The following is a 12,425-nucleotide window of genomic DNA, read 5'->3' as shown; positions in this document are numbered from 1 at the left end:
TCCCCTGACCCATGTCTCGCATGGCATTGCAGTCCAGCAACCTGTTGCCTCTACCTGTGTACCATATCCCGGTCTGGCCTTCCTTTGATGCCCGAGCTGCCTCACCCTACCCTTGGTCCTTGAACCTCTATAGGGATTGCTGAATGTGCCCAGGGCCAGTAGGGTCCTTCTAGTGAAAGAATATTATAGCTGTTTCAAAATCATCAGGCCTCCCTAACCTTAAGAACCAGATTCCCAAAACTCCAGGGCATCAAGAAATGCTGGCTCTGTCATTTCAAATGTAGACATGTTAATTCTTCCTGGGACCTCGAGTCACAACGTCCGAGTACTCAAGAGGAACCAGAAACATCTTGACTAGCAAGCTGCAAGATACCAGCTAGTTTGTCCGCTCAGAAAACTCCACCAGACATCAAGGCAGGATCCATAGATCTAGTGGACATTAAAAACCTAAGAACTAGAAGAACTCAAATGTCACCTTTAGCAGAAACGCTTTAATTTCCCTTTATTTGACTGGCACAAGCCTCCCCAGCAGGAGCCAAACCTATGAAGCTACCCTGGCTTCTCTACCGAACACCCAGAGACTATTGGATTAGACCTGGCTCGCATCTCTAGAGACATTTACTCAACGCTGTCTTCCTTGCTGCGTGCAGTGTAGAGCTCTCCATAGACCCAAACCACAGGACTCAGAAACAAAACACAGAGGGCTTAGGAGTGATTGTGAAGTTTATAATTATGCTTAATTTTTCATTTCCTCTAACACCCTTTAAAATTGTGTATTTTTGACATGTACTGTTATTTACGATTTTTGTGAACCTTTGATTGTATTCATATCTTCTATATTATCCTTTTACTATTTTAATGGATATTATAAATCATTATTATTCTTTATTACATCTTCATGTATTTATGTATTAACAAATAACTGTGTTTACAAGGATTGTTTTTTTGATCATATTAATCTTTTCAATAAACCTTTCCTTGAACTTAAAAAAAAAGGAGTGATAGTGAAGCTTTTCTTAAAGACGCATTATGGGAATGGACACCATCTTGGTTGTATTGCACTACGACAGGAAAAGGCGGTTTGGGGTCGTGTCTCTGGAACCAGAGGTGTCTTGCGCTTATGTTTTTGCTTTCTTATACTAGACATTTTCCTTGCGTAATTGTGTAGTATTCTTGTGGGAGTGTTTGTGTTCAAGGAGAGGGTCTGGGCAGGTGGTGCATATGGTACACACAAAGAACAAATTACAAAATATGTTCAATGTTTCACAAAACAGATTTACAATAGTTTGTTCTTGTGGTAGACTTGTACTAAACCACTCTTGTTCAACTTGCTTAGGTTGGATAGATTGGCTGGATAATTCGAATTAACGAGGGTTTCTTTTTTACACTTTTTTATTAAACGTTTCCAACTAGTTTGTAGATAATCTTTTGATATTGCAGATAAAAGCAGAGATGTCTCAGGCATGGGCAAAGTGGGCGCTGACCCAGGGCCCCAGCCTTTCTGCGGCCCCCCTGATGGAGCTAGTTTTAGTCTGCAGAGATTCTTGCCTCGATGACCTCGAATAATTCTTAAATCGATTGCTTTGAATGACTTTCCCTTCATTTATTTTTAATGTGGGAGTTGTGTGAGTCTATCACAGACATTTTGCAGAGAAAAAGTTGTGTTTATGTTGCATGCAACATCCATGAAAAAGTTTCTTTTAAATCCAAACAGTACCTCGGATATGAGAAAAGGGAAGGTGTCACAGAGATTATTTTCAGTCATTTTAGTGAGCAGCTGCCGTGTTACAATATTGAAAACACACATCACTATCACTGAATATTAGATCTAAACACCTGACCAAACAGGGCATGAAAGAGCTGAAACTGTATATAAATTCAATACTGTTCATAACAGGGGCCCAAAAAATATGTTTGGCCCAGGGCCCTCAAAGTCGTTGAAAAGCATCTATTGAAGGCAGTAGACTTTTTAAGGGTGGATCATTATTACTCAGTGCTAAAGCCCGTATGCAGGTGTTTTGTTACATGGAGTCTTGCAGATTACAGTAGTAGGCAACAGTTTTGATGTTAGTAACCACCCGAACAACCCATGGGGATAGTAAATTTGCATTATGGTAACCTTTGTTAAGCTCTGTTAGAAGTGATTTGTATATTGTTTAGGCAACTGTGATGTGTTACGTATTGAAATGTTATTACAGTATTACTGATGGTTGCCTTGTGGGAAAGATTTTGCCCAATACAATAGATCTCTGTTGGTTATGGTGATAAGTCAATGAGGAAAGGCTCCAAGCCGGATTGCTTACCATGAAAAATTACAATAAATACAGTAGACCTGACCCATTGATTGATAAAAGCATATGTTAAAACCAATAGGCATTTATGTTTTGATTGTGATTGCTATGTATAACAGCCTACAAATAGATATCCTGTTATATGGATTCTCACAGATAACTGTGGTAGGCAAAAGTATTGACGCTGATTGCCCCCTCTAAAAACCCTGGGTACAGATTTGCACTGTGAGAATTCTTTTTAGACCCACTTAGGAGTGATAGGATGTTTTTTTGCCAACTGTAATTTTGTAAACTAATCGTCGTGGGGAACACTCTATACGACAAAACACGTATTGGCTGGGCTCTAAAGAAAGAAAATAAATAACTAAAAGAAAAAGAATCTCACAAATGTTGATCAGATATTTTGTGGGTAATTGTAATAAGTGTGTGCTCGGGATTTGACCTGTTTACAATTTTGTTTGTACTGTGCATGTAGTAGCATTAAGCATAGCATGTTAAAATAAATTTTGCAGCTGTGCCAACAGCTGATGGTGTTTCCAAGTTAGTAAAGGGAAGGGGAGAGGAGAGGTATAAGACTGTTTACCATCACCAGTGACCTCTGCAGACCCCACATTCTCCCTGTGATGGTACAGACCACGTGCCCACATCGGTTGGTTAAGCACCTAATTATGTGTCCTTTAGAGCATACAACGCCTGTGGTGGTTGAGAATATACAATAATATTGAGCCACAAAAGAATAGGCTGACATTCTGCTTCGTGACCAGACAGGCTTGCATTCTGCACCATCAGACATTAAGCAGTCATGCTACTTAACTATAACCTTTGGAAGGTGAATAGCAGTAACATACATTGGTTTAATCTTATGAAATCTGCTATACCTATTAAATATTTCATAAAAATCCATGTTCTCTGACATGTTAATCATGTGCACTTTTAAAGCCCTTTGCCTTAAATATGCTATTTTTCATTCCAGATGGAGAAGTGGAGCCGCGAAGGTTGAAATCGTCAGATTAACACAAGGGATCCAAAAATGGAAGCTCCACTTGCATCTCCTGAACCAGTGGACAGTATGGCCAGGAGAGCCAGCTCTGGAGTGTCAGCCCGAACACAGCCAGAGGGCTCCAGCAGGTCAGCCATCCTCCCACTGATAGAAGGGGCCCTATCGGTGGGATCAAGCGTACTCAGCCCAGTCTCGCCAGTTGGGCCCTTACCTTCAGCATCTGACCGAATTCAGCCAGAAGGGTCTAGAAACGTCGGGCAAGAACGTCGACTCTCTGCCGGCCTCATCAATCCTCTTTTTATCGACATTGGTCGATCCCAGCCAGAGGGATCTGGAGGGTCACCAGCTTTACTTTCGCCAGCGCATCACAGGTTGCCTTCTTTTTCTGGTAGCCTCTCCAGCCAAGTTGCGGACTCTCCTTCGCTGGATCCCCCGCATTCACCTAGGCACCATTGTGGATCTCCATTTGAAGAATTTGGCAGATCTTGCCAAGCGGTAACCAACACATTTTTAGCAACGGGACATGATGGATCGCTCCCAAGAGCAAAATCCAATGATTCTTTGCGACTTGCACATGAAGATTTGCCGCGGACTGCTGGTGGGGGGCGTGAATATGTAAATGTGAGTGGCAATCTCCTCGCAAGACCGGATGGAGCAGAAATGGATGAGGACTTCAGGTGAGACAAGGAGCATGGTGCAGGATTGGCTGACAAGAACGTCAGGTAAGACGAGGGACAGGTCTCAGAATTAACTAAAGCAGAATAAAGGTAAGGAGGTGAGCAGGTCACATCATTGATCCTTGACAGCTTCAGAAAAAGAGATTTTAGGGTGCAACATTGAGAGGACTTCAGGGCAGACAAAGGGCCTTGTGCAGCTTTTCTTGGGAGGATTACAGGAAAGAACAGCGGGTGACGCAGTGAGAGAATGTCCGGTAAGAAATGGTGCAACATTGCTTCACAGTGTGCTTCAAGTGAGGTAAGACATAGACATGGTACGGCATTAGATCATAACAAAATCAGGTGAGACAAGGAGAGGTGTACACTATTCATGTCAGACCAGGGCGTAGTTCCTGGTCGAGCAGAGGTGAAGAATGTACAATTGGTAGGGTGTCCTTTTAGACAAGGGACTGGTGTTGCACTTGAAATCTTTAAGTTAGATCTGCAGTAGAGTCCACAGTGCTGATATGTGAGATTAGTCCTGAGAGAGATGCTGTATTGGGAAAACGTCAGGTCCGGCAAGAAAAAAAATAGGGGTCTTCAGTTTAAAAAGGTGCCGGATGAGGCACTGGTTCCAAGTGGCTTTAAGTCAGAATAGAACATAATGCATCATCAGGTAGACTTCAGGTTAGAGAAGGTCAAAGTGCAGTTCTAGTCTGGTGGCGGGATGTTGCAGCCAGTGGCGTAGCAAGGTCAGGTGGTACCAGGTGAGGAAAATTTCTTCCCCCTCGAGTACAGACTGCAGAGACAGACTTTGGTGGAAAGAAAACCCCCCTCCCCTTCCTTATACATACTCTCTCCACCATTTTGTCACCTGCCTCAGTGATGACGCCCGGGGCGGCCCGCACCCACCGCACCACCCTTACTACGCCGCTGGTTGTAGCGTTGTTTCAGGACAACCTTCGGTTAGAGAGGAATACGATCGAGCGATGGTGGGACTTCTAGCCAAGAGAATTCAGGTCAGAGAAAGGGCAGTGTTTGGAGGGCTCTAATTCAAACAGGTTGTAGGTTGCAGTTTGGTTCTTGAGGACTTTGTCAACACTGGGAGGTCAGGCAAGGGATGGAATGCAACAATGGAAGGACTTCGGGTCCAAGAAAACGAATCTCTGGAGTACTTCAGGCCATCACAGAGCAGGTGCAGCAATGATTTACAAGCACTTAAAGTAAGGCAATTATGAATGGGCAGTATTGGGAGGACTTCAGTTCAGACTGGGACGATAGCATTCAGGGACTTCAGATCAGACAGAAGCTATGGGGAGCCACAGAAGAACTAATGACCCGTCATGTTCTGTCTCCTCATTGAGTCATGCCAACATCAGATTGGTTACAAGGAGGCCTATGGCAGCGGTCCGACAAGTTGTGAAGCCTTTACTCTTAGTCCCTTTGTAAATTTGAGTCTCTAAAGGTAACTAGGTTGTGCAGCCCAGGATTTCTCCTGGAGGTGATATTGCGTTTCAGCCTCAGATATAATTTGGTACTGCAATCGCATACAATAAACTCAACTTGCCGTTAGAGCAATATCTTTTAAAAATAATGAACCTTTAATTCCTTTTAGGAAAGGTACGGGTGTTAAAGTGATGATCAGTGAAATAGAACTAGAAATGCCCATAATTGTCTGCTTCTAGCAATGACCTTGAACAAACAGATTTAAAGTACTTATATAGTAAAGCTCTGTAATTCAAATGCGTACTCATATGTGGACAGTGATGCCACACGGGAAAGATTTGTGAGTGGTGGTTATCCTCAGAAACCATTGCGCCCCATGCCCTTTACCATGACTTTGTTTGCAGTCCTGGCCGGTGGAAGTAAAGGTGTCAGACAGAATGTTAGATTGCATTGAGTATACTGTGGTACATCTGTTCTTTGTTCTAGTCTCTCAGTTGACCCTTTCTGCATTGTTGGCAACTCAATGGGAATAAATAGCAGGGAGATGAGAATCTGCAAAAATTGTCAAATTGTGATTCCCACTCACAGAAACTTATGATGATGAAAACACTGCTCAGAAAGTCAGAGGTCTATTGTTTGGTTAATGGTTACCTTGAGCGCGGTGGTCAGTGACAGATAGACTGGAGCACTGTAGCCAATTCAAGGACAAGTTATGGTTTCAGCCTATCTCCAAAGTTATAGGCACGGATTGAGGTTACTGGCAAAGGACTCTAACCCAGAGTTGGGTCTTCCAACTACTAAACGTTAGAAGTCCCTGTCTTGTGAATGGTTAGTCGTGCTTGAAATATTCAGAGGGTGAAGATTTATGGGACCTGATGCACCCCTGGAACCAAAGGTTTCTTGCAGCAACTAGGGATCTGGAGAACTAGGATTTGGTCTTAGGATACCATTTTGTTTTTAAACTGCAGTATCTCTGGAATCGCAGGGTCTGGAAAGATCATTGAAATGTTTCTGAAATACGAAAAGAGTGACCTTAGGCAACAAGGCACTATTCAAAGACCTTTGGTGAAAAGTTAAAAAAATGTATATACCACTTGCGCTGGAAAGGGGATGAAAAAGGTTACAAGGTTGAGAATGTATTGGGCAGTCCAGTGTGGTACAAGCTCACCACACTCGAATTCTTGCATTGTTTCATGCAGGTCCCCAGACATCTTGCAGAACATTAATTTTTTTCTAGCCAGCTGGCCATTAAGGTAATCCTCTGTCTTGAGCAGCTCGCCTCTTTCAAGAAGATCTCCATGCAAGCTTTAGTCAGCGAGGCCTTGCTCCTTGTTTTTGTGGTACGAGGTGTCTCCTATACACGCACCAGGTAGTAGAGCTTTCCTTTTTCGAAGTCAGACCACAACAGCAGGGCTTCCTCAAAAGTCTTAGGCTTGTTCTCAGCCTTGGTGAAGATATCAATTTCCAGAGTCCTGTTCCTGGTCAGCTGTCCATCTGTACTGGTGAAGAAGAGCTTTCCTTGCGGTCCGGGCAAATCAAGTTGTGAGGCCAGGTAAAAACGTCAAACCACCAGCCAACCAACGCAGAGAGCATCTCGCGAGTTTTACTCTCATGCTCGCCCTAAGTGAGGTAGAAAAGGGGCAAAAGGTTGAACACCGGATGGGGCCTGAGAACCATGTAAACCATAGACCCTTAGCAAGAGATCAATCATCTCTTGGTAGTTAAGAGGGTAGAGTTTTGTTCAGTCTTTAGTGTTCAGACTTATTATAGGCTGAATGTATATTGCAGCCATAAATCTGCCTGGGGTAACACTGCTTTGGGCTTCCTGGAGTGCAGCAGCTCCAGAGAGAGAAACCAGATGAGTCTTGATCTTCCCCTGTTTCTGGTAACTACCATACAAAGATGCATGCAATAACACCCACAGCACAGTCTACTGTGTATATGGAGGAGGTGTGGTGGGCCTCAGTAACAGGGGAGTGAGAGGATTTGCCCTGCATACGTTTGCGACCTTGTACTAGCAGGTTAAAAAGGTTTGTCGATTCTTTTGCCATCAACCAGCAGTTTCCTCAGACCCTACTTCGAGAGAAGTGGGGGACAGACACGCTCTCACATTGATGGATTACATTTTGCATGCAGATCCTGGCCAGCGAAGCCGCCTGCCCCCCTTAAGAATCCATGGGACACTCTCTTTGGACTAGCAAAGAGTCGAGTTCACAAAGGGAATACAGATGACATTCTTGAAAACTGGCAGGATGCAAAGCTCTCCTTGCCGGGCAAGGACTTCAATAACCCTACACAACTCAAGGGGACAACACTCGGAGGGTTCCAGGCCAGACAAGAAGTGGATCTATATAATAGTTTCCCTCATTGACCAACAAATTTAGTTTGAAAGTGTGCCAATACCAATATATTGATTATTTCAACATTTTTTTAATTGTTTTAGCAAAGCATTTCATTTCCTCTGTTTTTATATTTTTCATTATATCATTTTGTACAGAATCAAAAATCCATTTCATTAGACAAAGATCCTAATGCATCTATTCGTTGGTACATAATTATTAGATGCATTAGGATGTTTGTCTGTTGAAATAATCAATATATTGGTATTGGCATACTTTCAAAGTAAATTTGTTGGTCAATGAGGGAAACTATTATATAGATATAGGTGTTGTTTTCCCCTCTTTTCCCTGACCTTACACTTACTCAGAGGGGGTCCCTTTATTTCAGACAAGATGTGGAAGCTGCAGTGGGGTAGGAAGAAAAGGAGTAGCATTTGGTGGACTTCTTAACACCAGATAAGAGTTTCTTGAGGACCTCAGGTAAGATGTGGTAGCACGTCAAGTTGAACATGGGACAGTGTAGAATTGGGGTTGTTTCAGACCAGAAATGGGGTAGAGCGCAGGATTGGCTACTGAGCACTTTAGGTAAGACAAAGGGCACAGCTCTTATGACACAGCTTCCGCTCTCAGTTAGTTGCACCTTGTGGTGCTGGGCAAGTACCATGAATGGATTAAGTGTGTTTAACAGAAAACTCCTATTGGGTAGAGCCAGGAGGCTGTGGCAGGAATTTATTTGAGCTAGAATGATGAATTCTCATTGCTGGAGTTTGGTGAGGTGTGTGCTTGACTCTCGAGTGAAGGCAGGGATAGTTTTGTTAGATAAGGCTGAAGTTCTTCTAATGTTCTGCTGGGCGAATGAATCACATCTGAATCTTGGGTTGAGATCCCGCGATGCAGCTGGTTTTGGGTGACGTATGAGTGTTGCTGTGATGATTGTGATCTACTGATATTGGACGAATGATTGAGGCGTAACTTGATTCGTCTGACCTGTGCCAGTTAGTAGCAAGGCCGGCGAAGTCATGCTGGGTTCATGCATGCTGGTGCTCCTTCAATACATATGGTGACTTTGACAGCTCTTCCTGTGTCTCTTTTTTTCTTTTGAAAGGATAACTATAGTCACTTGGAACGTGGGTTCTGCCGTGCCGCCCAGTGACGTCACCTCCCTCTTGTGTCTCAATGCAGGAGATGGGAAGACGGACATGTTTGTGATTGGGTAAGACATACGACAGTGACCGTGCATGGTGGCCAGATAAAATCATATCAATTGTTTTTGCATGCATAACCTACTGGCAGTCTCGTGCTATGGAATGAGAGAGAATATATGTGTCTCTTGTTTGCTCGGTTTTGCTGTCCTTCCACGATGCCCCCTGCAGTGGGGCAGCAGGCACAAGTTTTCTTCCTCTGAGTGGAGATAAAACCCCTCCCTCTGTTCATTCTATGAGACTCCGCCTCCATGTTTCTCAGCCAGTGACAGCTTGACACCTTGGTCATGTGTGCTAAGAAGATACTTAAAAACATTTCAGCAAGTTCCTGGGAACGAGTCCCTTGCACAGGATAGTACATCAATCAGATGCAAGCATGACCACCTGAGTTATAGAAGCCATGGAGGTGAAGCTTAAGGTGGGTAGAACAGCATGGAATTAAAGTATGACGGGATCCCCCTCCCCCCTTTTTAGGTACACAAATCCACTTCCTCTTCTGCATTGTGAATACAGTGCCCTGGGAGTACAAGTGCTTACACCTGAGCCCCTCTACTGCTGTGAGGAGTCAGTGACTGGGTCAGTATGTCATGGCATCGGGCAGCAGGGCCCTGCTCTGCTCTCCCGGTGCTTCTGAGTGGCAGAGATATGAGTTGTTTTTCTTCCTTGTAAAGTCAGTGGGTGAGTAGCACTTTAGGACATTTTCCCATGTCCCAGAAGGAGGAGTGGTTGCTTCAGTCGGTCTTCTGGTGTGAAGGCCACCAGTAGTGGACAAGGGGATATGGTCCTCCTGGTGTGTCAACAGAGAAGCATTAGTCTGTCAGAGATGTAGCAGTGACAACCTTTTCCCAGTGCTTAGTTTGCAGAAATATAAGCGTCAGGGCCCTTGTCAGGAGGCCACTGCAGCTTTCTCCACCCATTGCCCCTTCCAGCGCTGCCAGTGACAATTCAAACTATTCCAGACCTCCAAAACTTTAAGAATTCCTCAGGAGACAGCTATTGGTCATTGTTTATATATATTATATTAATAATAAACGCTTGTTCTGCTTATCTCTACTTTAGAAAGACAGCACCCCCATGTGGTAGCTGTCATAAGTGCCAGTGTTTACAATTTAGTGCTGCTGCCAAGCACTGGAAAACACCAGCTCAAATTAAGCACTGCCGTTTCCTTCCTACCAGTGTATGCAAACTCCACAAAGGAGCTGTGAGGGCAAGTGCAATCTCCTGGGGTGTAGGGGCAGTCAGTACAAGAGTCATTAGAAATTATGTTCTTTTTTTGGATTGAAAATACATTCAGCAGAGCAGGAAGAATGGCCTGTGTCTGTCTCGTAGGTGGGAGGGCAATTAACAGAGGAGCATTTAAGACACCTGTCCTGGTCCTGGCTCGGTCAGACTGAGACAGAAAATGGCATGTGGCAGGAAACTAAAAGTCGCCCCATTAGCGAATCGGACAGCCAAAATGGGGGCCCCTATTTGCAATTTGGTACAGTTAACTTGTAAAGAAGCACTGTACAGGTGCTTTGCAAGTGAGGGAAACGGTATGCATTTGTGCTTGCTGCAGGCACTGTTTGTAGTAATATCAAGGAAATCAACAGTTAAACCTGGCCCATTAGACAATAAAACAGACCACAAACAATCAAAAAGCCGTTGCACACATTAGCCTGTCAGTCCAGTCTTTCTGGCACAGCCAGAATGCCATATAGGTCAATCGACTCTGTGTGAGGGTGTCAGCCAATGAGCAACCTGGGTTTGTGTCCTTCTCCAGGTGTGAGAGAGCAATCAATAGATCATGAGTGAGGACTTTTCCATTGGCATGAGGGGCAGTCAGCATATGAGCAGTGAGGGCCTATATCCTTCTACTGGGGGCAGAGTCGGATGGGATCACAATTCGGCCCGGGCACTCCTAAAAAAGTGGCTCACATTCCTGTAGAATGCCTTTTCATTAAACACCAATTGATTAGTCTCATTGGGCATATGTTTATAGAAATGTTTGGTAATTTTAACATTGTATAGATTATAGAGCCAGTAGCGTGGGTAAAAAGTAGGAGTACTGAGTTTTGGCCAGGTGGTCTAGGTGAAATATAATGGTCCAAGGGCCACAACACCTGCTCTGATGGGAATTTTAAAATCCCGGCCTGTACGAAATTTACAAAAATCACCAAAATCCGGTATTTTTCCCCCTTAATCAATATGTATTTTAAACATTTAACGTAAAGCAAATGCACTTTATATGGATTTCTAAAGCTGCCTTTATGATCCGTGACGGATCGTCAAATAAACAAAGGCAGAAAAGCCATGTTAAAAAAAATGTTTTTTATTCTACATAAAGATTTGTCTTTGATTATCATGCAAACATCCCCTCTATCCCCCCTCCCCCCCAACACACACACACCACCTTTACACACAGCACAGAAAGACACTGGGGATGAGAAGACTACACCTGGCCCACAGCAAAGCCCCTGAATACTCTCTCCCTCCCTGTCCACCAAGGGCTTAATGTAATGTGATGGCCCAGTGGGGGAGAGACCAGGGGAAAGACAGTGATTTTGGGCTGGGTCGAACCCAAGGGGGGGAAGTGAAAATTACCCTACAACCAGAAGAACAACTGGCCCCCAGGGAGGCCTCTGGCCGCTTCACACTCACATCCTCCCCAGTGTACTATAACCTCAGGGCTATGGCCTGGCAGAGGCGGAAGGAAGCAAAGAACAAAGCTTCTGGGCTTGAGTTGGGGGCAATGGGGGCTGAGGTGAAGATGGACCATTGGCCGTTATCACCTGAAAATGAACCCCCCTGAAAGGCTGTTTTACTCTTCCTTTCCCGCCTCTGTTTGACAGCCCAGCAGCGGAGAAGGAGCACTGCTTTTGGGTGTGTGTGCAGGGACTAAGCTGCAGTCTAGTGCCCCTATTCCCTGCCCTGATAGTCAGCCTGCCTTACAGTACAGCGGCCTGGCTGTGGGTCTGCCATAAATTGCATGGCTCTGTGGGTCAGGTGAGACAGGGCATAAAAATAGGGTGACCAGATCGTGCAACCCAAAAACCGGGACATTTCGCAAAAATAGAGGAAGGGCTAAAAATGTACATCAATAAAGTAGCAAAGAATGACAGCCCTCATCCTCATAGAAACACAGAAGCGGCACTAAGAAAATAAATAAAATGTAATTTTTAAAACCAGCACCATAACTGGTAATTACATTGCTTACTCATAACAGCTGCTTACTAGCCCTGCGTTGGAACAACTAAAAAAGTGCCTCTGGTTGTTTTCCATTTACCCTCTCAAAAACCCGGGACATGAGCCAATTTTACCGAAATCTGCCGGGACCACTGTTGAAAAACCGGGACGGTCCGGGCAAATCCGGGACACCTGGTCACCCTACATAAAAAAACCTACCACAGATGACGCTTAGGCGCCAGCCCATCGGCCAATGCCCGACTGCCCGCTTTCCCAATCCGACCCTGCCCAGGGGTCTTTAAACTGGAGCCGGTCTAAGGGAACCG

General features: G+C 44.5%; 1 protein-coding gene across 2 annotated transcripts in view; it reads left to right on the top strand.

Moving 5' to 3' along the window:
* INPP5J (inositol polyphosphate-5-phosphatase J) overlaps nt 1-12,425 on the top strand; it is a 186,523-nt gene that overhangs the window by 58,375 nt on the left and 115,723 nt on the right. For both annotated transcript variants that reach the window (XM_078667265.1, XM_078667264.1), the window contains exons 2-3: nt 3,265-3,968; nt 8,838-8,945. In XM_078667265.1, coding sequence (XP_078523391.1) covers nt 3,322-3,968; nt 8,838-8,945 — 755 coding nt within the window. In that variant the 5' untranslated portion in view covers nt 3,265-3,321. The remainder of the gene's footprint in view (nt 1-3,264; nt 3,969-8,837; nt 8,946-12,425) is intronic.

Source organism: Lissotriton helveticus, chromosome 11 (assembly GCF_964261635.1).
Source record: "Lissotriton helveticus chromosome 11, aLisHel1.1, whole genome shotgun sequence".
Classification (NCBI taxonomy): Eukaryota; Metazoa; Chordata; class Amphibia; order Caudata; family Salamandridae; genus Lissotriton; species Lissotriton helveticus.
This window is presented reverse-complemented; position numbering and strand designations above follow the sequence as displayed.